The sequence below is a fragment of the Ahaetulla prasina genome, chromosome 3 (assembly GCF_028640845.1).
Source record: "Ahaetulla prasina isolate Xishuangbanna chromosome 3, ASM2864084v1, whole genome shotgun sequence".
NCBI lineage: Eukaryota > Metazoa > Chordata > Lepidosauria > Squamata > Colubridae > Ahaetulla > Ahaetulla prasina.
This window is the reverse complement of record NC_080541.1, coordinates 79,219,590-79,246,584: the sequence shown is the minus strand read 5'-3', so window position 1 is coordinate 79,246,584 and position 26,995 is coordinate 79,219,590. Positions and strand designations below refer to the sequence as shown.

The 26,995-nt window shown below is 36.9% G+C and overlaps 1 protein-coding gene across 2 annotated transcripts; it reads left to right on the top strand.

Moving 5' to 3' along the window:
• The first annotated feature begins 82 nt into the window (after positions 1-82).
• On the top strand, positions 83-26,995 carry TMEM170B (transmembrane protein 170B). Of its 2 annotated transcripts, XR_009154191.1 has the most exons (4): positions 83-785; positions 11,490-11,660; positions 16,985-17,239; positions 19,034-26,995. XR_009154191.1 is itself a non-coding variant. In XM_058175517.1 (3 exons), the coding sequence occupies exons 1-3, from the start codon at positions 515-517 to the stop codon at positions 17,113-17,115; spliced, it is 573 nt and encodes a 190-aa protein (XP_058031500.1). In that variant the 5' UTR covers positions 84-514; the 3' UTR covers positions 17,116-26,993. The 2 variants fall into 2 exon arrangements, 1 of the variants encoding a protein (XP_058031500.1); XM_058175517.1 differs by having other exon boundaries at positions 84-785; positions 16,985-26,993.

The following is a 26,995-nucleotide window of genomic DNA, read 5'->3' as shown; positions in this document are numbered from 1 at the left end:
TGCAAGGAGCCGCTGCAGAAGCGCCGCCTGTTTTATGGGTAGCGCGCGCGCGCGTGAGAGGTTCCCCCGCCCGCCTCGTGTTGGGAGGTGACTGATTGGAGGTTGCGCCACGCGCGCAATCTTGCCAGGAGTAGCGGTTGGTCCGGCGGCTGGCCGGCCATCGCGGAGGGAAGGCGGTTACTCGCCGGCCGCGTCTCGCGGGCGCCTCCTCCTCCTGCTTCTCCCCCCCCCCCCCTCCACTTTCTTCGTTGTCGGTGGGAGCTACTGAGTTGGGGGGGGGGCAATGAGGAGGCGGCGGCTTCGAAAGGGGGCGGTGATGGCCATAGCTGCCGCCACGGCTGCCCGGCGCCTACCTCCGCCTCCTTTCCCCTCCTCAGCCCCAGACCGCGGGGCTCTGTGCGCCGGCCAACCTTAGGAGGCCCGCGGCGTCCATCCACCACCAGCAGCGGTGGGAGGCGGAGAGCGAGCTAGCGCCCCCGCCGCCGCCACCTTGTTTGTCCAGCTGCCGTCCTCGATGTCTCCCCCGCCGGGGGGAGCTCACCCCACCCGCGCCCCTTCGGCCCTTAGAGGCCTCGTGGGAGCCCGGCCTCAGCCTCCCGTTTCCCGAGGCTGCTGCCCAAACCAGACACGACTCTCGAGGCGGCGGCCCAGCAACGACAGAACCGGCCTGGTCGTCTCCCCCGCGGTGACCATGAAGGCGGAGGCGGGAGACCACATGATAAACCTGTCGGTCCAGCAGGTGCTGAGCTTATGGGCTCACGGCACATCGCTTCGGCATCTCACGGGTAAAGGCCGGGGACAGCGGGCGCTCGGTGGCTTTAGCGGGACGGGAGGGGGTAGAAGGTGATCGGTGGGCAGCCTTTGGAAAGGGAGACGGGCTTCTTGTCAATTGTAGACAACGTGGCGCTGCCCAGATGTTTAGGATAAGTACCTAGGGTGCCAGTGCCACGGGCTGATGGGATATGCGACCTAAAAATGGGAGGGGGAGAGAAGCAGTCATCCACCCGTGCCTCCCCGTATTCTCAATCTGGCATTTGGCAGGTCTCAGGTTCCCTGGTGAAAAGGTGAGTAGAAGTGGCAGGTTGTGTTTTAATAGCTGGTGCTAATTTCATAATCTTTGGTATAGAAGCATTTATGTGGGAGAGGTGGGGTGATTTTTCTCCCTGCCTTTGGCTTCAGTCAGTCAGTCTTCTAGAAACTAGAAGAACTAAGTGAAAATTTTCAGGACTGATGTACCGTTTCATTCTTCCTTGAATAAGAGAGCAACTGGTCCAAGGTCACCCAACTGTTCTCCAAGCCTAGAGTAGAACTAGAAGTTAGATTCCTGTTCCTAGTCCACCACCTTAGCCACTAGACCAAACCGGGTCTTAATTGGGGTGAGATGATACGATTCTTTATAGCTCATCAGATAAATATTCTGTAGGAATATAGACAGAAAATAAGATGCTTTTTTAAGCCAATGTGTTTTCAAGAAAAGGAATCTTACAGCTTAGATCTGTAGAATGTTTCTGATGCCTTTTTTTTAATGTAGACATAACATTCTGACAATGAATTTTGATTGAGTTTTGGTCTTACAGTGTGTACTGTTTACTAAAATATCCAAGAGGAAATTATGAGCTATGTCTTTTGTACATTGGGATGTGAGATCTAATTTTCTGTTTCTTTTAAGGCTAGTTAATTAATAGGGCCTGTGGTATTCATAGCTGATCAGCAAGTAGTTAGGAAAAAGTAATGAGAAAAAGAGCTTAAGATATGTGAGAGTTCCTAAAAAGGAAGACTAGAAAGTATCAATACAAATAATTTCACTAAAGAAAAAAAATGAAAAACATCAAAAACCAGTGTGGTTGTACAAGAAGCAAATAGAAAAAAGTGAAACAACGTGAAAAGGAAGATGATGAAACAAAAGCATGTGCAGATAGTCTAGAATGATAAGTTTAATATCAGGAAGCTAAAGCTCGGAATTATATGAGATCATTAAAGGATACTAAGAGCAATGTCTAAGAGAGATACGTTCAAATACATTCAAATTACTAGTTGCTGAGTGAAAGTGGTGAAATTCTAACAAGTAACAAAGAAAAGAAAAAGTTTCCCAGTTCTTTAGTCCTCTCCACAAAGAGTATATGTATTCTTTGAATGGTATTGTATCCCATTAGGAAGTGGCAAAAAGCAAAATAATGGGCAGAGTTAAAGCTTAGAGACTGATAGAATAATGGTTAGGAGCTATGTATTTTGAATGAGTTTAAATCTCCAGAGTTACTTAAATCACATGCATGCTGGAAAATCATTGAATTGACATGACTGGTGATTGGCAAGTATTGTCTCTATCTCCCAAATTGGGAAAGAGGCTAATCCAGGGAATTATTTATCATTCACTCTGATGTATATACCTGAAAACATTTCTAGAGCTCTTTATTCTTTACGTACAGTTAAAACAAAAATACATACCCTAGAAGCAGAAAATATGTGGAAAGCTTGAATGATATATTGCATCAATTGATACAGTTTCATAATACAATATCAGGTTGCAGAGCTATACTAAGAGCCTCTTGTTTCATAATAATTGTATTAAATATTATAATTAAAAAGCTAAGAACTAGTACAAATTACAATAAAAATAACAAAAAGTATATGAAAAAAGAAGAAGTTACTTATCCTTTATAACAACTATAAGTAACAGTGACAAATCACTTTCTCTTAAAATTCATCAAATAATCTGTTCTCTCATCTCTTTTCTAATGTCCTAGAATGTGATGACTTCTCATTTTTTCCTTGTCCCTTCTCACAATATTTGAAATTGTAACAACTTTCTCTTATAAATCCAGTATAAGAAAGTTATGCAGATCAATCTTTTGGTTTAGCAAGTCATCAACCATTTGAATATCCTGTGTAGTATCTCCTTCCACAGCATTCCCATAGCCCATCATTTTTAAACCCACTTTCAAATTTATTTATTTATTTATTAATTAATTAAATTTCTATACTGCCCTTCTCCCGAAGGACTCGGGATGGTTTACAGCCAACATAAAACAGTATTTATAAATAAAATTAAAAGACAATATAAAAATCTAATTCAAATTGGCTAGCACCTATTAAAATTATTCAAAGAACAATAATAAAACCCCACTTAAAACAGTAGTACATTAGGCCAACCCTGTGCGATGAAATAAAAAAGTCTTGAGCTCGCGTCAGAAGGTCCGGAGGTCGGGGAGTAATCGTAACCCCAGAGGAAGCTCATTCCAGAGGGTAGGTGCCCCCACAGAGAAGGCTCTCCCGTGGGGGTCGCCAGCCGGCATTGTTTGGCTGATGGCACCCTGAGGAGACCCTCCCTGTGGGAGCGCACAGATCGATGGGAGGCTATCGGTGGCAGCAGGCGGTCCCGTAAATAGCCCGGTCCTGTGCCATGGAGCACTTTAAAGGTGGTTACCAACACCTTGAATTGCACCCGGAAGACCACCGGCAACCAGTGCAGCCTACACAGGAGGGGTGTTATATGGGAGCCACGAGTAGCTCCCTCTATCACCTGCGCAGCCGCATTCTGGACCAGTTGGAGCCTCCAGGTGCCCTTCAAGGGGAGCCCCATGTAGAGAGCATTACAGTAGTCCAGGCGGGAAGTGACGAAGGCATGAGTGACCGTGCATAAGGAATCCTGATCTATGAAGGGGCGCAACTGGCGTATCAGGCGTACCTGATAAAAAGCTCCCCTGGCGACGGCTGTCATGTGTTCTTCTAACGACAGCCGAGCATCCAGGAGAATGCCCAAGTTGCGGACCCTCTCCATAGGGGCCAGTGACTCGGTTCCAACAGTCAGCGATGGAACCAGCTGACTGTACCGGGACGCCAGCATCCACAGCCACTCAGTCTTGGAGGGATTGAGTCAGAGCCCATTTCTCCCCATCCAAACCCGCACGGCCTCCAGACACCAGGACATCACGTCAACAGCCTCGTTGGGGTGGTCAGGGGTGGAAATGTACAGCTGAGTATCATCAGCGTATTGATGATATTGCACCCCAAAACCACGGATGATCTCACCCAGCGGCTTCATATAGATGTTGAACAGGAGAGGTGAGAGAACCGACCCCTGTGGCACCCCACACGTGAGGCGCCTCGCAGCTGACCTCTGCCCCCCTGCCAACACCGTCTGCGACCGGTCAGAGAGATAGGAGGAGAACCACTGAAAAACAGTGTCCCCCACTCCCAATCTCTCCAGCCGTCGCAGCAGGATACCATGGTCAATGGTATCAAAAGCCGCTGAGAGGTCTAACAGGACCAGGACAGAGGAACAACCCCTATCCCGAGCCCTCCAGAGATCATCTACCAATGCGACCAAAGCCGTCTTGCGGTACCCAGGTCAGAAGCCGGACTGGAACGGGTTTAGATAGACAGTTTGTGTATCAGCTGTATTAAAAAAATAGTTTTCAAATCATGGGAAGTAATATACCTTGCACTGACTAACTGGTCAGGCCCCTGTTAGAGTATCGTATCCAGTTCTGTGAACTTAAGAAATATTAAGAGAAATTGGAACATGTTCAGAGAAGAGCAAAAGTATGATTAGAAGACCTGAAATGAAGTCTTGTGAAGAGACATTGAAAATGCTAGACATATTTAGCCTTTTTGATAGCAGTACCTGAAGGATATCACACCAGAAAAGATCATTTTGTTGCTCCAAAGTGCAAAAAAGATAATGGATTTTAATTATAGGAAGTCAAATTCTAATTGATGTCAGAAAATATCTTAGACAAAAAGAGAAGTTCGAAATAAAACCAGTTATCTGATTGATAGTCGACTTTCCTTCTCTGAATGTGAAAAGTTTTTGGGAGTAAATAAAATAAATGTGTGGGAAACATCTATTTCCTTCATGTTTTGGATTTGGATTTGCTTTGGATTTTTGCACTAGGTAATGTTTTAATGGAAGGGGCCATTTACCTAAATGGTTCCTTCCAACTCTGTACTTTTATGAGGTTTGGTATCAAACATTTACCACACCTGACAATGAGTTAGCAATCACTAATATTTTAATATAAAAACATTTTAAATTATAAAAATACATCTTAAAAAGCACCATTTTAGAAAATGCATATCATTTCTATTCTTGTACAGTATATCTGTCTGATGGATTGAAGTTTCATCAATAAAGCTGTTTTTTTCTTTAGAATGATTATTTTATTCAAATAAAATGTAGATATTTAATTTTTCAATAAGTAATTTGATGTATTAAAATTTATTTAATTAAATAAGTGATTTAATAATTAAATAATAGAAATGCTATCGAAGTTTGATCTATCTAAACAAAATTTAGATGAGTATTTTGTAATGGATTCTGAAAGGGGGGAAATATGGAAGTAGAAATAATTTTACCTGTATTGCTTTGTCTTTCTAGCTGTTTTTGAATGAACTGTGCAGTACTAATATATTTCTTAGGATAAGTATTTCACTTGCTGCTCTGGCTCTCAGCAATAATACATTCTCAGCACTTTTCTCAGCAGTGTTAGTTCAGAATTTAATTGTTGCCATTAAAATCATACATGGCAAGACATAGAACTGTGCTTTTTCCCCCCTTCCGTTCAATCATGGCCAATCCGCAAAGACTATACAACCTACCTCTTCCTATGCTGCTTTAATCTGGTTCCAAAAACTGCTAGCCATAAGTTAACAAGCTCAGCTCCTTGACCTAAATTAGTTGATTAGACTTCTTGCTAGTTCACCTGTTACAGAACAGGGACAAGACCCCAATAAATTTCACACTGAAGAATTTTTGATTTCTAAACAATTATGCTAGTCCATTCCTCTGGATATGCTGTCCCCAATAAGCAATAATAATAATAATAATAAATCGGTTTAAACAAAACACTGTTTATAACAAATTCTGATAAAGAAATTGTTGAATATTGGAAAATTATTAAGAGCGCAATGAAAAGCACAACATTTTGGAAAGAATTTGATGAAAAACAAAAGGAAGATGTAGTGAGAGCAATAAAAATGATTCAGATGCAACTCAAAAATATAAAGAACTAGAATACCCTCCCAAAAGATTAACTGCATGATTTTTGGCTCTAATTTTGGCAAGCCTACACTCCAAGCTAGCAACATAACTGAATAACCTTTTGCAAACAACAATAAAATGAAGAATGAAAGAACATTTCTAGTACCAAAAGGCAAGGGTAAAGCAAAAGATGACTAGGCCACAGGTGTCAAACTTGATTGCGTCACATGACATATTGTGATGGTTTTTTGCCTTTGTGGAGTCAGGGTGGGTGTTGTCTGCGTGTGACCCATCCGGCCTGTGGGCTGCCAGTTTGACAGGCCTGCTCTAGGCCTATAACTTGCTGGCTCACAACACTGAAATTGTTAAGTGGGATTATGAAAAATCTACACGTTTATTTGAAATAAAAAAATAGAACAAAAGAGGTTTCAAAAATTCATGTAACACAAAATACCAGCTACTAATTGATAAAACAATCCTTCAATTGCCCACCCCCCAAAAATGTATACATTTTTTAAAAAGCATTAAAATCACTGCTCTGTTGTGGTCCACTGGCAGCCTGCGGTGCTGGCAGTAGATTTGAAAGCTGTGTTAATGTATGATAGCCAAAAGTTAGGAGGAGTCTGGTAGAAACTTTTCTGACTAATACATTTTTATTAAAAGACAAGCTTTTATAAGCTGCAACTCACTTTATAAGATGCATAGAGTGAAATACAGGAGTAAAATTTGGCCTGAAGAGATGTTCTAGTTTGGCATTTAATGAAGATAAGAATAGAAGATGGGTTAAAGCTAACAAATGGAAAGGCCATTTGACGCATGGAACCTGAAGGATATCAATACTGACTGTTAATGAAAACTTCTGATTTACTGCATGACTGAGATTTAAAAAGTCCGCTAGTTCTCATTATACCAAAATTAATCCATTTGCTAAACTTAATATTTAGTTCTAAGACTTTTAAAAATAAATAATGCCCACTAATATAGCATTTTATTTTATTTAGGTATTAGTATGCTGTCTCATAAATTCTCTGACTTATGATCAACAAAAACAATTTGATTAAAAATAGAACAATAAAAATGATTCAGATGCAACTCAAAAATATAAAGAACTAGAATACCCTCCCAAAAGATTAACTGCATGATTTTTGGCTCTAATTTTGGCAAGCCTACACTCCAAGCTAGCAACATAACTGAATAACCTTTTGCAAACAACAATAAAATGAAGAATGAAAGAACATTTCTAGTACCAAAAGGCAAGGGTAAAGCAAAAGATGACTAGGCCACAGGTGTCAAACTTGATTGCGTCACATGACATATTGTGATGGTTTTTTGCCTTTGTGGAGTCAGGGTGGGTGTTGTCTGTGTGTGACCCATCCGGCCTGTGGGCTGCCAGTTTGACAGGCCTGCTCTAGGCCTATAACTTGCTGGCTCACAACACTGAAATTGTTAAGTGGGATTATGAAAAATCTACACGTTTATTTGAAATAAACAATAGAACAAAAGAGGTTTCAAAAATTCATGTAACACAAAATACCAGCTACTAATCGATAAAACAATCCTTCAATTGCCCACCCCCAAAAAATGTATACATTTTTAAAAAAGCATTAAAATCACTGCTCTGTTGTGGTCCACTGGCAGTCTGCGGTGCTGGCAGTAGATTTGAAAGCTGTGTTAATGTATGATAGCCAAAAGTTAGGAGGAGTCTGGTAGAAACTTTTCTGACTAATAAATTTTTATTAAAAGACAAGCTTTTATAAGCTGCAACTCACTTTATCAGATGCATAGAGTGAAATACAGGAGTAAAATTTGGCCTGAAGAGATGTTCTAGTTTGGCATTTAATGAAGATAAGAATAGAAGATGGGTTAAAGCTAACAAATGGAAAGGCCATTTGACGCATGGAACCTGAAGGATATCAATACTGACTGTTAATGAAAACTTCTGATTTACTGCATGACTGAGATTTAAAAAGTCCGCTAGTTCTCATTATACCAAAATTAATCCATTTGCTAAACTTAATATTTAGTTCTAAGACTTTTAAAAATAAATAATGCCCACTAATATAGCATTTTATTTTATTTAGGTATTAGTATGCTGTCTCATAAATTCTCTGACTTATGATCAATAAAAACAATTTGATTAAAAATAGAACAATATAAAATAACATGAAATAGAGTGGAACAAAACTTGCAGGGTCTCCAAACCACAGGCTGCATTAATTAGTTTTAATTAAGTTGAACAGAAAGTTCAAAATTGAACTTTCCTGATGAGCCAGTATCCAGCTTCTCCTTTTTAGGGAAAAAATGTTGTGTAGCAACTTCGGAGGAATTTGAATGAAGCAGATTATCTGAATCCTTTTCAGTCAGATTCATATTTGAATATGGTATGAAAATGGTGTTGGTCAGTCACATTTTTGGATGGTCTCTGATGTGGGCAGGATAGTAACAGTGTGTCATCCTTGCATTACTTGACCTCTTGGTGGCTTTCAATGCCATCAACCATGATAAGCTTCTGGACTGATGTGGAGGATTGGGGTGGGTAGTATTGGCATGATCTTGTACTGGTTCACCTCCCTTCTACTGGTCAGTTTCAGTCAGCGATGATTGGGGAAAAGAGACTTTGCCTTCAGCTGCTATTATGTGGACTGCCGCAGGAGTCGTTACTCTTCCCTGTTTCATCTGCTTATCCTACTGGATCCAGCAGTGGGAGGCATGTTACAGATTCGGTTGCCTAGAAATCTATACGTAATGGGTCTTAAGCAGTGGCCTTTTATGCTGTAGAATCTTCTCTCTGCTGAGATGAGGTTGGTTTTATTATTGTTGAGCTTCTGGAACAGAGGTGTCAAACTCAAGGCCCGGGAGCCGAATCTGGCCTGCAGGGTGCTTTGATTTAGCTTGCGGGACTGCCCTAGAAACAGCAAAGGACCAGCCTGGACCAGTGGTGCCTCTGCCAGGAAAAATGGAGCTTGGGAGGGCTGCCTGCTCCGTTTTCGCTGGCAGAGGGTTGCAGGAGGCCATCACAGCTGAAAACGAAGCTCGGGGCACCTCTGACACAAGTGATGTTGACCTGGCCATCCCCACCCTGGCCCCCGAGGTCAAACACAATCCTGATGCGGCCCTCAATAAAATTGAGTTTGACACCACTGTTCTAGAAGTCCCTCAAGAACTCATTATGGTAACAGGTGAACTGTGAAGTGGCTCTGCTACTTTTAACATTCCTTAGTTTATTATTCTTTATTTTATTTTGTTTTTTATACTTTTTAATGTATTTATTAACTGTTTTAGCTCTGTTGTAAGCTACCCAGTTACTGTTGTGAGATCAGCGGTTGTATAAATGAGTTTAATAACATAACCAGATTTTGAGGGCCTTATGAAAAATCAAGAGGGATGGGGCCAATCTAATTTCAGTGGAAGGATGTCCCATAGGGTAGGCACTACACAGTGAAGGCATGTTTTCTGGGATTCACCAGATGTAGATCCCTAGCCAATGATAACGGCATTACATTCTCTGCAAGATTTTATTTTATTTTATTTATTTATTTTTATTTTATCACAACAGTATATATAAGCATAAGCATGAAAATAACTATATAATATATAAGCATACATATAAGCATAAGTATGTAATAACTATATTAATTGGATTTAATGAAAGAAAACAAAAGATGTAATTGGGTAGACTAATGTAACTGGGGAGAGACAGACCCTCAGATAGCATTAAAAAAAGATTAAAACCAGCACCTTGAATTAGACTTTGAAACAAATTGGCAACAGCTCTTGGAGCAGACTCTTAAGAGGATCCCCAGATTGTTCACTGGGTCTGTCTCAGGTAGTGCAATCCCATACAGTACCAAAGATAGCATGGTGTCCAGGCTCATTTGTACAGTGGCACCAAGTGACCAAAGTTTTTTGTATTGATGGTCATAAAATGAGTCAACACAGACATTAAACAAATCACTTATTAAGTGAATCACATAGTCATTAAACAACGCTAGCATATCCACTAGATATCTTTGTTCCATTTCTCACCAGAAAACAGGGAAAAATGTCAAAAATAACATCACAAATTGGGCCAAGTGACCTTAGAATGCTGCAACCGCTGAGAAATGCAAGTCAGTTACCAAGAGCCCAAAATATGATCACATGATTGGAGGGGGGTGGGAATTTCAATTTTGATGATGGATCATAAATAGCCTTTGTAATGTCCACCAAATCTTTGAATGGTCAAACTATTGTAACTTGAGAACTTACGTTCCTATTGGATTCTGGTTTAGTTGCATAGATTTTATATGATTCAATATAGCTCTTTAAATGAAGGAATATTTTCAAATTAGTGATGAAAATTAAAAACAGTAAAACATACTGTGGTATTGCACTGTAAAACATGACAGTTTTGGGAAATGAATGTTTGTATGATAGAAGTATATTTTATTAAAGCACTATAATTAGTATGTGTGGTGAAATTCTATGGTTTTAAATGTTATATTTTTGAATAGTCCTACATCTGCATACCGAGTTAATTCCATAAATTTAAAGATTTGTTTTATTTACTTGAGTATTTAACATCTCCAAATAAACAGAATTTTAATATAACATAAAACATTGAGCCATTCAAAAAATTAATATTCTATTATTTTACATATCTCAGCTGACATTCAGTCCTCAATAAGAAACCTCAGTCTATAAGCATTCAGAAGCAATGTATTGATAACTGTAATATTATTAGCTTCATCAGGGGAAAACCCATCATTTTACATATTCCCCATTTAAGCAAAGCAAATACCTTCAATACTTTACTTTTGATATTATTTCTGAACAGTTAGCATTCTGTATTTTGGTTCCCTTAAATTACGTTCTTATTTTAGCTCTCAGAATATTTTATAAATAGAGTGTGTTACTTTGTATGAGAGATATTTATAGGCCCTCACACACATATGTACAGTATGTATCCACATACATACATACAGCCAAACATAGATAACATAGACACATTAGCATAATTGTGAAGTGATCCGTTTTAAATTTCTTTAATATTTAATTATTCATATAATTGTTTTGCAACCTGTTAAAAAAAGTCTTCTTGGTAGCTTCTAGAAAAGCAAAAAATAAAATAAAAATACAAAAGTATGCACAGGCCTTTTGAAAATGGGTAGTGGCATAATAATAAAATGAACTGGTACTATATATGAGAATTATTTCCATGCATTTGACATATAGCATATTTAGATTTATTTAATATTTACTTTTTTATATAATTTGCACATTCCCACTGACAAAAATTGTCCACTAGGTAGTTTATAGGAAAAGGAAAAAAGAATAAGAACATTGAGATATACATAATATTTTTAAAAATGGGTAGTGGACAAGATAATAAAATTAACTTATAAGTGAGAGTTACTTCTGTGCATGCATTTATATCTCTATCAATTTTCAAATACAAAAATACATATTTTTGTTGTAATCAGAAAGAAATAAGAAATATTAACCTGCTGTTTGATTACTTTTTTTCCAGAAATGTGGTACTGGGTTTTCCTATGGGCTCTCTTCTCTTCTCTCTTTGTCCACGGTGCTGCAGGAGTGTTAATGTTTGTCATGCTGCAAAGGCATAGGCAAGGGAGAGTAATCTCTGTCATTGTGGTCAGCATTGGATTTCTGGGTTCTGTAACTGGAGCTATGATAACCAGTAAGTCTTACATGTTCAAATATAGTTGTGGTTCTTTTTGAAGATTATTACTAGCAATTGTAATAAATGTTCATGTGTTGCTTCTGTTCATACATTTGGAATTTTATATTGAATTGCTATTCATTCTCTGAAAGAAAAAAAATCACATATAAGATTGTAGTTATTATATTACTATTATAATATCCTAAGCATAATTCTCTTCCAGTGCCATTATCTGATAAATGACTGCAGAGGTAACCACAGTTCTTATTCTCAAGTTACAGAATGGCTTTATATACATATTTTGTGAATTTCTGATAATGTACTTGGATCATTTGTGTGCCAGGTCTGTTCCTTAACTTGTCCTTTATCCTAGTACAATTTTAAAAACCCTGCATTTTGAAGTCTGAAGTAGGTGTGCCAATTTCCATGAGTCAAACTGATAATAAAAATCTGGATCTTTAAAAAAGGGGTTCTATATTACCTTCTTATTGCCATTCTAGCTTTAGTGAAAATAGCAATAGCTTTTTTTTTAACCTTCCCTTGTAAAAGATGTCTAGTGCAACTATGGCAATAAGGGATGGGAAATTATAACAACACTTTGTAAAGCACTGAAAGATCTGCTGTGATATACTGGAATTCTGGATAAATAATAATAGCATAACCTTCACATTGTATAGTAAGTTTTCAGTTGCCAGCGGAACAAATTTGCATGAATTGCTGGTCCACATTATTTATTTATTTATTTATTTATTTATTTATTTATTTATTTATTTATTTATTTATTTATTTATTAAACTTATATACCGCACCATCTCCCATAGGACTCAGGGCGGTTCACAGGCATATTAAAACAATATAAAACAATATAATAAATAGACTTTTAAAACCCAGATTAAAACTAAATATTATCAAGGCCTGATCACTAAAACAATAAGAACCAATAAAACCCCCATTAAAATTTGTTTAAAACATTTTGTTCTTAGGCTAGTCCCGCTGAAATAATAGAGTCTTCAGTTCACGCCTGAAGGTCCGGAGGTCAGGAGTTGTCGTAATCCAGGAGGAAGCTCATTCCACAGGGTTGGTGCATACAGAAGGCCCTCCCTGGGGGTCGCCAACCTGCATTGTTTGGTCGACGGCACCCTGAGGAGGGCCACTCTGTGGGAGCGCACAGGTCGTTGGGAGGCAATCGGTGGCAGAAGGCGGTCTCGAAGGTATCCCGGTCCTAAGCCATGGAGTGCTTTAAAGGTGGTAACCAAAACCTTGAATTGCACCCGGAAGACTACCGGTAGCCAGTGCAGGCCGCGCAGGATAGGTGTTATATGGGAGCAACGCGGTGCTCCCTCTATCACCCGCGCGGCCGCGTTCTGGACTAACTGGAGCCTCCGGGTGCTCTTCAAGGGGAGCCCCATGTAGAGAGCATTGCAATAGTCCAGGCGGGAAGTGACGAGGGCGTGAGTGACCGTGCGTAAGGCGTCCCGGTCAAGGAAATTAATGCAATATTGCAGTGGAGCTTAGTAAATAGCAACTAAACCTGGTATTTTTATATGTTAATGTATGTTTCTTATTGTATTAAAGATAATGAAGATTCTAAAGAACCATTTAATAACTTGACAATGAGACTTTGTCTAGTAAAGATATTATCTATACATTCTTAAGACAATTTTGCACTTTTGCAAATAAGACAATCTATTGCACTTACGGTACATTTTCTTCAAGATTTTGTAACAATCTAAAGTACTTTAGGAGCTAGCTACTGAAATAGTTATACCTAATAACAATAGTTTCTCAAAAGAAAAAATGTTATCTGACCCTTTATAGAATAGGTGCACTATTTTACTTATCATAGCAAATTAAGATTATCTTATCTCAATTCACACAAATTGTTTTATATATATAAATGTCAGAAATATATATCTGTCACTCTGACTCAAAAAACCAAAAAAGCACAATTGCTTAAAGATTATGAATGTGGAAGGTACTGTACAGTGGTTCTCTCCTGGGTCAAGTTAGACACTTGCTGCATCATTAGCTTCTTTCCATGACTTCCAGATTCCTAAATGGTTTACTAATGGTGTATGAAAAGGAACATTGCTTGGAGTTGTCAAGCTAGTACTTAGTGATTCAGGAGATGCATAATCATCCCTCATAAAACAATTGGGATCTCATGAGTTTTTTACAGTCATTTTTTGGGGAAAGCAATGCTTAAACCCATATATGAGAATGTACGATTTTGTGTGTGTATATAAATCTACCTGTGTGGTAGATTTATATTCCCTATAGAAATTTTCATAAATTTGTTAGGAGCAACAATCTATGGAATGCCTTTGTAACCATTTTGTACAGTATAACTTGCTGTATAGATATTGGTTTTATTAACTGTAGACGATAGAATTCTTTCATTATGATATAATTATGATTTATTTAGTATTGGGTTTTCTCCTATGCACAGATTTTGATATATTCTTTGTGATACCCACAGAAATGTAAAAAGTACTTTATAATATAACTTTAAGCAAGCTATTAATTGCAGTCTTTTTGCTTTCGGGATTTTTGTCTTCTACTGATTTGGAGTTGTGATATTTTGGTTTAATAAATTAAACCATCAATTAGATTTGCACTTGATATGAAATCAGTTCTGACTTTGCAGTACAAAGAACAATGCATTTAGTTTGTTATAGGAGTCATTTCATAAACCAAGATTTGTTCTTATTATTTTTATATTTTACTTGTATGGTTCTCTTACAAAAATTAGAATGATAAAAATGAAGTGTCTTTATCTGCCACATTTGATTTAATTGAATAATTATGTACAGTAGCTTTAATATAAAGACTATCAGATCTACAGTAGTACCCTATGAGGACCCATATATTGTGATTAATACCACTGCCAGCTTTTGTTTTAAATAGGAAGCAATTTCTGCTTTAAAAAATACTCAGTACATACAGGATTTTATTTACATATAATAAACTTTCTATATTTTTAAAATTTTCATATCAAAAAATAAGCTTAAATCAGAACATAAACATCTTACAGAAACAGTTACAGTAAGGTAGAGTGAGAAAGATGGTAGATTAATCTTATGCTAATGATAGAATAGTTTATGTAATTTTTCTGCAAGGAAAATTATATTAAACATCAAACTGTTTTTCAGATAATTAAACAATAGCTATTAGAATGAACCCTATTTCTTTAAGAAAAAAACACCAATAAAATATTCACTTTTTTGTGGGGGAAACATCAGTTTACTTCAAGTAGAATACAGCACCTTACAACAAGAGTTGGGACCAGAATTTCGATTGCTTGGAAATGCAGTTGTTAAATTAAACAAGTCATTATGTGGCTGAACCTGATTTTATGACCGTTTTTATAACAATCATTAAGCGAATCACAAGGTTGTTAAGCAAGTCGTGCAATTGTTAAGCAAATTCTGCTTCCCCAGTTGATGCTGCTTGTCAGAAACTGACTGGGAAGTTGCAGATTGCAATCATGTGACTGCAGGAGGCTGCAACTAGTTGTAAATGTGAGCTGGTTGCCAAGTACCCAAATTGGATCACACAACTGTGGAGTGTGTGAGTGCATGAATTGTAACTTTGAGGACAGGTTAAAGATCATTTTTTCTGAGGCTGTTGTGAGTTTGAACCATTATTAAATGAAATGTCATAAATCAAGAACTATCTATAGTATGGTTACCAGCTTTGAACCAATCCAGTATATTAAACTATGGTCTAAAGTTGCTTTTATGATTCTTCCTTGATTTAAAGTTTATTTTCTGCTCAGTTGAAATAAGAAACTGACTAAATTGAAATACTTCTCAAAGTTCCAATTCGTTGGAAAAGGTGAGAGTAGAGGTCAGTGCATGCGCTGTTGAATTAAGCATATGCATTAGCTGTAAGTGGAATAAGATTCAATTGGAGCAGGTGGGTTACTTTGCCTCTGTTTTCTAGGCAGAACACTTGATAAGGTTTAAACATTTGAAACAATTAGACAGTGGATCAAGGTTCAAAGGAAACTGGTCTAGATTGTATATAATAATAATAACAGAGTTGGAAGGGACCTTGGAGATCTTCTAGTCCAACCCCCTGCCCAGGCAGGAAACCCTACACCATTTCAGACAAATGGTTATCCAACATTTTCTTTAAAATTTCCAGTGTTGGAGCATTCACAACTTCTGCAGGCAAGTCGTTCCACTGATTAATTGTTCTAACTGTCAGGAAATTTCTCCTTAGTTCTAAGTTGCTTCTCTCCTTGATTAGTTTCCACCCATTGCTTCTTGTTCTACCCTCAGTGCTTTGGAGAATAGTTTGACTCCCTCTTCTTTGTGGCAACCCCTGAGATATTGGAACACTGCTATCATGTCTCCCCTAGTCCTTCTTTTCATTAAACTAAACATACCGAGTTCCTGCAACCGTTCTTCATATATTTTAGCCTCCAGTCCCCTAATCATCTTTGTTGCTATTCTCTGCACTCTTTCTAGAGTCTCAACATCTTTTTTCCATCGTGGCGACCAAAACTGAATGCAATATTCCAAGTGTGGCCTTACCAAGGCATTATAAATGGTATTGACACTTCACATGATCTTGATTCTATCCCTCTGTTTATGCAGCCCAGAACTGTGTTGGCTTTTTTGGCAGCTGCTGCACACTGCTGGCTCATATCTAAAGGGTTGTCCACTAGGACTCCAAGATCCCTCTCACAGTTACTACTATTGAGCAAGGTACCACATATACGGTATCTGTGCATTTTGTTTTTTTGGCCTAAATGTAGAACCTTGTTTTTTTCACTGTTGAATTTCATTTTATTAGATAGCGCCCAATGTTCTAGTCTGTCAAGATCTTTCTGTATCTTGAGCCTATTTTCTGGAGTATTGACTATTCCTGCCAGCTTGGTGTAAATATAAATAAATTTATATAAATAAAGAATCCTTAGAACAGTATCATTGCAGAATTGAATTCTATTTTAGGTTTTTCATCAGCAGTCAACAATCTGAAATTAAATTTTTAGATTATTTGATTATCGGTCTTGTGTAGGCTTTTAATTATTAGCTTCTTACATGGGTTGGGAACTTTAAGTCTCACTGAATGGGGGAGCTGAACACATATTTAGATTTCTCCCCAATTGAATGGGAAAGAAGTGTTTGACTTTTGCTGGATCATTCCTTAAATATCCTCAAATACAATGTAGAAAAGTGTCCATTTAATAGAATCATACTGTACTTGCTGTCCAGTATGATAAGAGTTGTAAAATCAATTGTGTATGGAAGAAGGGAACATTACATACACATGGTGATTTTTGAATAAAAATCTATGGTTCTAATTATAATTGTCTTCTTTGTCCCTTTCAGGTGCAGCAGTAGCTGGAATTTACAGAGTGGCTGGGAAAAGCATGGCTCCCATGGAAGCACTGGTGTTTGGAGTTGGGCAGACTGTACTGACAATAATTATTTCATTTTCAAGGATTCTTGCAACACTTTGAATCTTCTTGCTACACTTTGAATTTTTTTACAAAAGTGCTGTGTATAAAAGGAAGCAGTCTGCAGTGAAGCTTTCCAGAAATGGCTTCAGTAGCTGATGGATTGGAATTACCAGGGAAATGCATGGTATGTGGACTGCAAACTAGAGGTTCTATCCATTTGGAAAATGCTTTCCTCTAGAGTCCAAAAATGACACCCTACTGCACTGTACCTAATGTGCCTCTGTCATAGGCAAGGTGTGACCCATTAAGGAGAAGCTTGAGATAAACCACCTTGTGAAGCTGCTAATCAGTCAAACAGTTGGTGTTGTGATCATTGTTTGTGATGGTACTGAAGAAAATACAGGGGCATTTCTGAAGAATGAATAAATGTGCCAAATGTGAAATTGATTAAAAAAAGATTTATAATGTGACCATTTAGATGTGTAGTAATTGAATGCTGCAGACATAGTTTTAAAAATTCAGGTACAGCAGCTAGATATTTGCTTATTATTAATTGAATCCCATTCAGTACAGAATATTAGCATGGCCATGGGAACAAAACAGTTGTGAACTAATGTTATATGTGACCAGATTCAGTAGCTGAAGCAAAGCTCTAATAAGGATATGAATGCTATTGATTCAAAATGAGAGCATTTTATGAAGGGGTTTATTAAGATGCATTGTATTCACTAAAGCCAGTTTCAGTTATTTACTTTTATACATTTCAGACCTTATAATTTATGGTATATGCTGTAGTCATACTACAGATTTTGAAAAGTTGTATGGGTCAAATAATACAAATGAAATGTCTTTAATGAAATGATCCATTACAAAGCCAATTTTAATGTTCTCTAAAATTAAGGATTCACTAATACCACTAAGACCAGTGGAAACCATAGGTTTTGAAAAACCCATGTTTACCAGATTATACTGTGACAGATACAAAGAAAAGAAAGAAGGAAAAACTTTTTTGTATGTGATTCAGAACAAAATTATTCTGGTAAACAGTTATAATTTTAAAAACAGGATAGTTTAATTACCTTTTCAATTTCCTAATTTCAAAAGGTATCTGGACTTTTTTGGTGTTTTCAAGGAAAAAAAACCCCAAGAAAGTCCAGTTGCCTTTTGAAAAGCACCTTCAGGACAACCATGATCTGGATAATTGAGAATCTCCATAGAATTTTTCCAATTTTTAGATAGCTTGGGAGCAATTATATGTGACTTTTATCAGCTTAGCTTTGAATAGATACATTCTGTTTGTGTGCTTCAACAAAAGCAATAGTGGTGTGACTGCAGCTGTCTTTATTATAAAACGTTATGAAATGAATACCAAGAACAGAAAGTACCTTAATGGGCCAATGTGAGTATTGGGAAGAAATGACTAAATTATATTTTATCCTGACTCATAGGTCTCCTATGCAGTCAAGCCTGCACTGCATGTGCTGGTGTTTGAAAAAACTTTTGGAAGAAAGTACAAGTAACAATGACTGAAAAATACACTGTTTTACCATAGAAGCTTAGGTACTTTCATTGCCCAACTGGTTCATCATTCATTCACATTGCTTCCTTAAAAAGTGGGATTTCTAGCATATTAACAGTGGAAGTCTGTGTATGTGTGTGTTTTCCTCCATTAGGAAGTACTGTGTGAATTTAATCTTAAAACTAAGATTAAAATAGGTGTTGTGCCTATATATAAATCTTTTAAAAAAAGATAAAAAGACAGCCACATTGTCATGATAATAGAATCATACCCATAGCAATAATAATTAGACAGTACAATTCTTTGCTCCAGAGCTTTTCTAAATGTTGTGGAAAAAAACTCAATTTATATTCATATGTATTAATATATTAATTATCAAGGTTTATCTTGGTGTAAAAGAGTTTAAAAGAGATTTATTGTTTATCTTTTTGTCATTCTTATAATCCCAATGGGAGGCAGTTCCAGCAAGAATGAATCAATCTATATGGAACTACTTCGTCATTTGACAGCAGAGCTCTCTACAGTAGCCACAAATATAAATTTTGTGCTCATCCTGCGCTCTGAATCAAGGTCATAAGGCAGTGGAAATAGCATTAATAGTGGGAATTTAATATATTTTGTTGCAGCTAATTTAAAGTTAAATACCAAGGTACACTTATTTATATATTTATTTATTTATGTATGTATATATGTATTTATTTACTAAATAGACAGTAGTATAAAATGATTTCAGGGGCGGTAGTGCCTTGAGTATATATTAGAACTAATTTTTTAGTTTCTCCATTTTTCTGCTGTTCTGTGTCTATTGATGGATTACTGCTTGGCAATGTTGTAATGGATGTGGCAGGGAAGTTCCTATTAAAAAGACAATAACAAACACAATTGAAGAATATTACCCCAATTCAAGCCATGAGGATTTTTTAAAGAAAATTAGTTTAGTTTGAGGAATATTTCAATATTTTATCATAACAATCCTGCATTTTAATTTCCATATTTTATTGAGCACCAAAACATGGTATATGTAATGCTGTTGTGTTTATATATAAACTGGTTTAATATTTAGTGTTACTGTACAAAACTAATGGTTTTACAAAACAAACATTCTCAGGCCCCAGAACTAAAGACAGTTATATAGATTGTATTTGTAAATGGCTAGTTATAAAGATTTTAGGGCTATATGAAAAAACATTGTTATGCTGGAAACTCAGATACTTCTTATGTTTGTGATTGCCTCATCAGATGAAACTACCAACAGTTTTCACAACAAATTCTATTGGCATTAAAACTAGGCTGGGAATAATTTATATGATGGTAGAAATGCACTTTTTGTTAAAATACTGCAATATATTTATTGTCCTCAGAATATGTTACATATTATTGTAACATTGCCATCTAAAAATGGATCTACTGAGAAAAACAAGCAAAATTACTTAACAACAGGAGGCAATCATAGATAACCCCTAGTAAGATTAAACTGATGAAGTGTTTTGTAGATAAATCACTGTATATGATTATTATGATTATTATTATTTTGTATAAAAGGATGGTGGATAGAAATTCTTACTGTTCTTGTTTAGTAATGGATATTTAAATACACATTTGAACAGACAATAGATACCATTTAGTGAAGACATCTCTGGCCTCCCATGCCTTTGAACAGAATACATCAAACTTGTATTTTAAAGTGACTGCAGTGATAGTTATTTATTGCTTTTAAAAATGGATTTATATATTAAAAACAGGAATGAAGTAACCAAGGAAGTGTGTTTTATAGCAATATTCTTTTATATTCAGTCTTGAAAATAATATATAAGGAAAATGCTTATATACTAGGACAAATTTTCATCTTCTAAAAAGGTTGAGTGTGTATGAATTCTGTGTAAGTTTATGTGCTGTAGTTCAGGGTGAAATGTCTTGTATGAATGGTGTTACCATAATATTTCCAGCTGCTAAAATAAGTCAAAGAACTATCTACGATATGTCTTTGGACAATTGTTTCAACTTGGACCAAGCATTCTTAAGAAAAAATGCAGTGTAACTTTTCAGCAGTACCAGTATTTGAACATGAACAGAGTTATTAACAACAATTGGAGAACAATTGAAAAATTCATACTATTCAAATAAAACTCTTCCAGGCCTTCCTTTTTTAAAGTAAATAACATAGCTTAAGTTTAAAGAAATAGTATCTAATGGCATTCTAGATATTCTCTTTAATATTACTTAAATTAACAGGTTAAGTTGGTTTGTTTTATAAACATATGGACCAAAGAGGTGATTCAGTCTTTGTTGTATTTATTTGTAATATAGCATTTTAAATATATTTTTCTTGAGTAATTTGAGGAAAGCAGCAGTGTTTCCTCTTTAGTTTGCACTTTGCTATATTTTGTTTCAGTATGATTAACTTATTTCTACTTGAAGCTTGCATATTTTTGTTGTACTATAGTAAAACCAAGCAATCAGCTTTTGGTATAATTAAACGGATTTTTAAAATTAGTTACGGTTGAATTTTGTTATCTATTTAGGTGACTCCATGTCTCTTTTCCCTCCCCACAAAAGGTTTAAGATTAACATTTTAAGACACTAATTTTGTACGTTATCAGAATCTTGCATCATTGCATAAAATATTCAGTGGGACCAAGCTTGTTTACTTCAGTAAAGGTTTTTTTTATCTCCATTTTCTGGTAAAATAATGTGCCTCTAAGCCTCTAAGCTTTTACTTTCAACTTGTATTGCAAGGGTGAAGATTATGTGTTTTCATGAATCCATAACTGGATTTAATTTATGATTTTGTTAGAGACATGTCCAGTGGGAGAGGAGTTTTTGAAGAGCAAAACAATTGTATTAAAGTTCACAAAAGCTTAATACAAATTTCATTTCTACTTTTGGGAAAAGAAGGAAAGTTAGCAATTGCTCCTGAGTTTTAACAATATAATCTGTGGCTGCTTTGGAGTAAGAAAACAGTATTGGAGATGACAATTCAGCTATAGAACTATGAACTTCAGATGCAAATACAGTCACAAATAAAAGTTGCTCAGTATTTTTTTAAAAATGTGTTTTTGTAGGGTCTCTGGTGAAAATGTTTTTCTTTTTCATTAAGAATTAACTGAAAAGAATGGGATTAAAGTATGGGAAGGAGCTGTTTCTCCTTTTATTATAAAACTTGGAGATTAAAATATAGGCAAATTGTAGAAACCACTGAAGATCCACCAAATTGCGGGATTTCCCCCTCTGATACAATTCAGATTAGTACCTCATAGAATTACAGTAAATGAGAGCAGGGCCTCAGTGTTTACACAAATGCCTGGCTACATGTGTGATACTTTGCTTTTGATTAATGTCATTTAAAGTTTAAGATCTTCAGTTAAAAAATTGAAAGTCAAAATCAGAAAATTATCCATGAGAAGGCTACAACATTAGATTTTGCCTATATGTTTCTGGACTTTTTTTAACAAATCTGTTTTGAAGATGTTTTAGATTACATGGTTAGTCATTACAGAACTATTAATTTATTTCTCAGAAACATTCCTTTCTTTGTATAAGTGTAGGTACATTTTCCATTTTGTTTATGAGCATTTGCACATTCATACAATGTGCTCCTGGAAAAGATAGGAAAACCTAGTAACTTGTTTTTGAGAGACACAGATTATTTTAATGGCTTCAGAAGTTGTTTCATAATAACCTTAGATAGCTGTTTGCGCACTATAATTTCTGCCACCTCTATGTTTACATAATTGCTTGTACGGTTTCTTAAAGCACAAATAATGGAAGATTCTCTAGCCAATTGCAAGTTCTTTATAGTGTATGGTAGCGTGAAGACAATCCGTGATCTGAATTGTAACCTGGAAGATTCCCATTAGTATTGCATGGGAATGATAGCCCTCAAGCTCTATTATGTAGGGTACTCTCTCCACTCCTGTTTAACTACATAAAGTGGTTGGGTGAGATAATCTGTTGCCATAATGCATACCTAGTTGTATATCTCCACCCCGATGAACTAAGCATTGCTGTTGATGTCCTGTCTCAATGCTTGGAGATTGTGGGTCTGGATGGGGAACAATAGACATTAACTGAACCCTGGCAATACTGACTGGCTTTGGGTCTTGGAGTTTTCCAAATTTGGAGATTTACCATCTTTGGAGCACTACCTCAAACAGACCCCCATACACAATGTCAGGGTCCTCCTGGATTCACAATTCCTGCTCAAAGAGCATGTGGCAGTCATGGCTAAGAGACCCTTTGTGCAACTTCGTATTGTGTGCTAGTTGCAGGATCGGGAGGCTCCACTCTCTGTTACTCATGGCATGGTTACCTCCAGGAAGAGTATCCGAAAGCTTCAGCTTGTACAAAATGCAGTTGTGTGGACAGTTATGTCTGCTCCTAGAATGGTACACATTACATTTCTTCTCTCCATTAGCTGCCAGTCTGTTTCCGGGTTCAACTCAAGATTAAAGCCCTATATGGCATGTGGCTGGGTTCTGTTTACCTGTCCCATCAAGGGCAGCAGGACCTAGGGATCAAACTTCTCTGCTGTGGGACCAAGCCTTTGGAACATCATTTCCTCTGAAGCTTCGGTTCTATTGACCTTCCAGAAATCCCTTGAAACCTGTTTTTGTCGGCAGACTTGGGGGATCCCAGGGAAATAAGAGTCATGCAAAATGGCTACATTGTAAGTTCTTGAATATGGTCTCCCATAGTTTATATTTAATGGTTTTTATTGTGTATGTTGCCCAGAGTTGTGTGTGAAATGGAAAGCTATATAAATTTTATTAAGAAACAAATCATTCATTCATTCATTCAACTTGGGTGCTGTCCAAAGCCAATTGACTCCAGGTTATTCATAACATAAAAACAAAGCAACAACATACAGAATACAGTACAATACACATTACAGATAGTTTTTGAGTTACAACAGTGATGGAGTCCTACAGCACAACACAGTGTCATTTCATCATTTAACAACAGCAATCCTGGGAGTCCTCATTGCCTTCATTAACCAAATTCCACTGGTCGTTTTCACTACACGTATAGATGCTGCCGTTAAATTCCAATAAATTTGACATTCATTTTTTAGACATGTGGACGCAAAGTATCAAACAGTCTCCAAATGCAATGAGGAAGACTGATACCAACCAGGTGAAAGTAGTCTGGCTTATTTCTAGGATGCCTTGGCAAGATTGTGTTCTTCCTTATGGTATTTCTTGGAGATCATGGAAACAGTGGGGAGCTTTAGAACAGGGAAAGGAGAGAGATGATAAACAAGAGGTAGGATAGCTTTGAGGCCACCTAACAATCATAAAAAAAATTGCCACAAAATCTCATTAGCCTTGACTTTTCCTCAGTCTATGAACTTAGGTGATGAGAAAATCACAATTTAAAAAAATATCTCCACCCAACTGATTAGGTATTGAGTGAAATGGGAAAGTCTGTAGATGTTCCAAATTCTCATGGATTTGAATTTATGAAGCTTTTAATGGCATGAAACTTCCTCCAGGAGTTTGAAGTGTATCTTTGATCATCAATAGCTCCTTGTTAAAAATATAATTGCGTCTACAAGAGTTGTGGAAGAAAAGCACAAAGAAATAAATTATGGCATTCATCTTTATTTGTAATGAAACAGTTCACGGCACAAAATCAGGAGATAATGCTATGAAACGGAAGTGTTTAAGGGAAAAGTTTCTTGGGTACTGAAAAGCCTCATGAAAACGTGGTGAGCATCATGAGAGCCTCTGGGGAGATGTAAAAACTGGAATGAAATTAAAAATGATTCATATAATTGAATAGAGTGTGTCATGGTAAAACAGGACAGTATCAGGACAGTATGAGCATAGTTCAGGGCATTGACGGATCTAGCCTCAGAGTGATCTATTTAATAGTGATTATAACTTACGATGGAGAACCAGTTTGGTGTAGTGGTGAAGGTGTCAGGCTAAAAACTGGGAGACTGTGAGTTCTGGTCCTGCCTTGAGCACAAAGCCATCCAGATGGCCTTGGGCTAGACACTGAGCGCTAGAAAAGAGGCAATGGCAAACCACCTCTGGAAAGCTGCAAGGACATGTCCAGGCAATCTCCAAGAATCAGACACAATTGAACAGAAGGGGGAAAAATAGTTTTAAGTTACATTTCCTTTCTTTACAAAAGTTTAGAACCCATTCATTATTACACAGATTAGATCAGATCCATACGTGTTTAAGGGAATTTCCCTCCCTCAAGTATCAGCACAAAGAGAGTGGTTCCATGCAGAGACCTGGACAATCCTCTCAAACATGGAAAGGTAGGGTTAGGGATAGTAGAGAGTGGGGGAATAGTTGCAGTGGCAGCAAGTATTGAATTCTAGCTCTCCAAAAGTCCTAAAAGTCCTATTAAGGGAGGCTGGCTAGAACCATGCCCACTATCTCCTAATCAATGTCTCTGAAATTATTTGTAAATTGTCATGTGACCTAAATTTGTGTATTATGTAAAAATGTTCTTTTCTTTAACTGTCAGTGGTCCAATGAGATTGTAGCACAATCATATTGTGTTCAAAGAACAAATCTCTGCAAAGGACCTGATAATCCAATTCCAAACCCCACTGTCTGTTAGATGTATTCTTGTTTTAAATGTTTTTCATCAGTGAGGAATATCTTTGATACCAAGATAGATTGCGAGTTCAATTTTAATACATCAGATAATAAACATTATGACTGCAGGATATCTATTTAGGAACAGTTCACCATTTTTTATACACAAAGACCAAGTATAAAGTGAAGTCCTTTCCATTTTGTGTGTGTTTATGTGTTAAGTTACACTGTATCTTATGCACTGATGCAACATGCATTTTCCTTCAGGAAAGTGATTTTTTGTTTTTTAAAGTGAAGAAGTGTACAAAAAGCTTTAAATGGAGATTGGCTGTTACTAATACTTTAATGTAAGGTGTTTCTATTATCTGTTCCAGCTAAAAGAATTAATGAAGTTAAGTTAATCTCTTTTGCTTCTTCTGTTAGTGCTATAAAGTGGATAGTAAAAGGAAATGTGTACTATTTAGGAAACATTTTAGTTTGTTTTTTAAACCCAGTTTTGTTGGGGTTTTTTCACCTTTGCTCAAAAGGTATTGGATCCATTTCAGTGGAAAGAGTAGTATTAAAAGTTTAAATATTGTAGTTGCCGATGCAAACATGCAACTATGAACAAGATAATTTTTCTAAATAAACTGACTTGATCATTCAAGAGTTCTGTAGTCAGTGGGAACCGGACTGGTGGGGTGTGCATCTGAGTCTGATCTCTCTGGGTGTTCTGTTCTCTCTGGGCGGTCAGTTGGTGGAGCCCATTTGGTCAATTGAAGGTGCTTCTTGATGGCTTCCAGCGAACAATCCGGAAAGTAGGGTGTGAGGAGGGTGAATAGCACCTTCTTCATCATTCCCTTCTCCCAGTGTCTACCCACCAGCCACCTCAGTGCCTCATCGTCCTTCTGGGTCCATGCCAGGCGCTTTGTGGGAAGGGCTGTTACGCACTCGGCATTCATCTCTGCCGGGTGGCGATGTGGTTGGTGTTTGTCGAGGAGTTCCCATCTTTGTCACTGGAGTCTATATGTCCAGGGGGATCAGGACTGAATACTATAGTCATTTTAGTAGTCATATTGAGCAAAGTTAATGTGCTTTTTAAGCTCTATGTTACTTAATGCATTATACTGCATGTTTTATTAATTAATTTAGATTGGAAGAAAAAGATAAGACATTTGTATATAATATGTAAATAATGTGTACCATTTTCATTTTATATAAACTGCTTTTCAATTTCTCAAATTATGTACAAAACCCACTGTAAATTGCTTGTACAATAAATGTTTTCATTGAAATAATTGATTTTTCAAATCAGGGGAGCAGCTTTTATATATTTTCCTTAGTGCTGCACTTCAACTGCAGTCCTATATATAATTCACTGGACACCTAATTCATTTCATTGGAATATTAATTTGCATTGTTAGTGCATTTGTCCTGAAAGTGTCTGCGTAAAAGTTGATTCAGAAGCTCAGCATCCTTGCAAAGTTAACTTTATTGGCAATATAAATCTGACTCCTCCTCCTCTTCATCCTTACCCTGAGGAGTATGTAACAGCCTATTATTTATTGCAAGGACCATTTTAGTAGCCTCCAAGGCTTTCGAGAACAACTAAGTCTTAGTAACTGTCCTAAATGCCAGCAAGTAGTGCAGATCTGGTCTTGAGTAGGGCACTTAAGAGGGCCTTAGGACATCATCTCTCCCCACCAACACCAGTAACTGGAAGAAGGAGAACCACTGCAACCCAGAAACCTCTCAACCCAATGGCTAGAAAGAAATATACCATCAATCAAAGACCAGAAAGGCTGTGTTCCGCCTATCATAGTCACAGGATTAATCTAAATATTAAAGTAGGATTCACATTCTAATACAGAAGATTCTTAAAAGT

Bases quoted from the DNA above. Each gene is read 5' to 3' on its own strand.
- TMEM170B (XM_058175517.1), top strand. From the start codon at position 515: ATGTCTCCCCCGCCGGGGGGAGCTCACCCCACCCGCGCCCCTTCGGCC. The intron at 786-11,489 runs GTAAAGGCCGGG...CTTTTTTTCCAG, and splicing joins ATCGCTTCGGCATCTCACGG to AAATGTGGTACTGGGTTTTC. The intron at 11,661-16,984 runs GTAAGTCTTACA...TGTCCCTTTCAG, and splicing joins AACTGGAGCTATGATAACCA to GTGCAGCAGTAGCTGGAATT.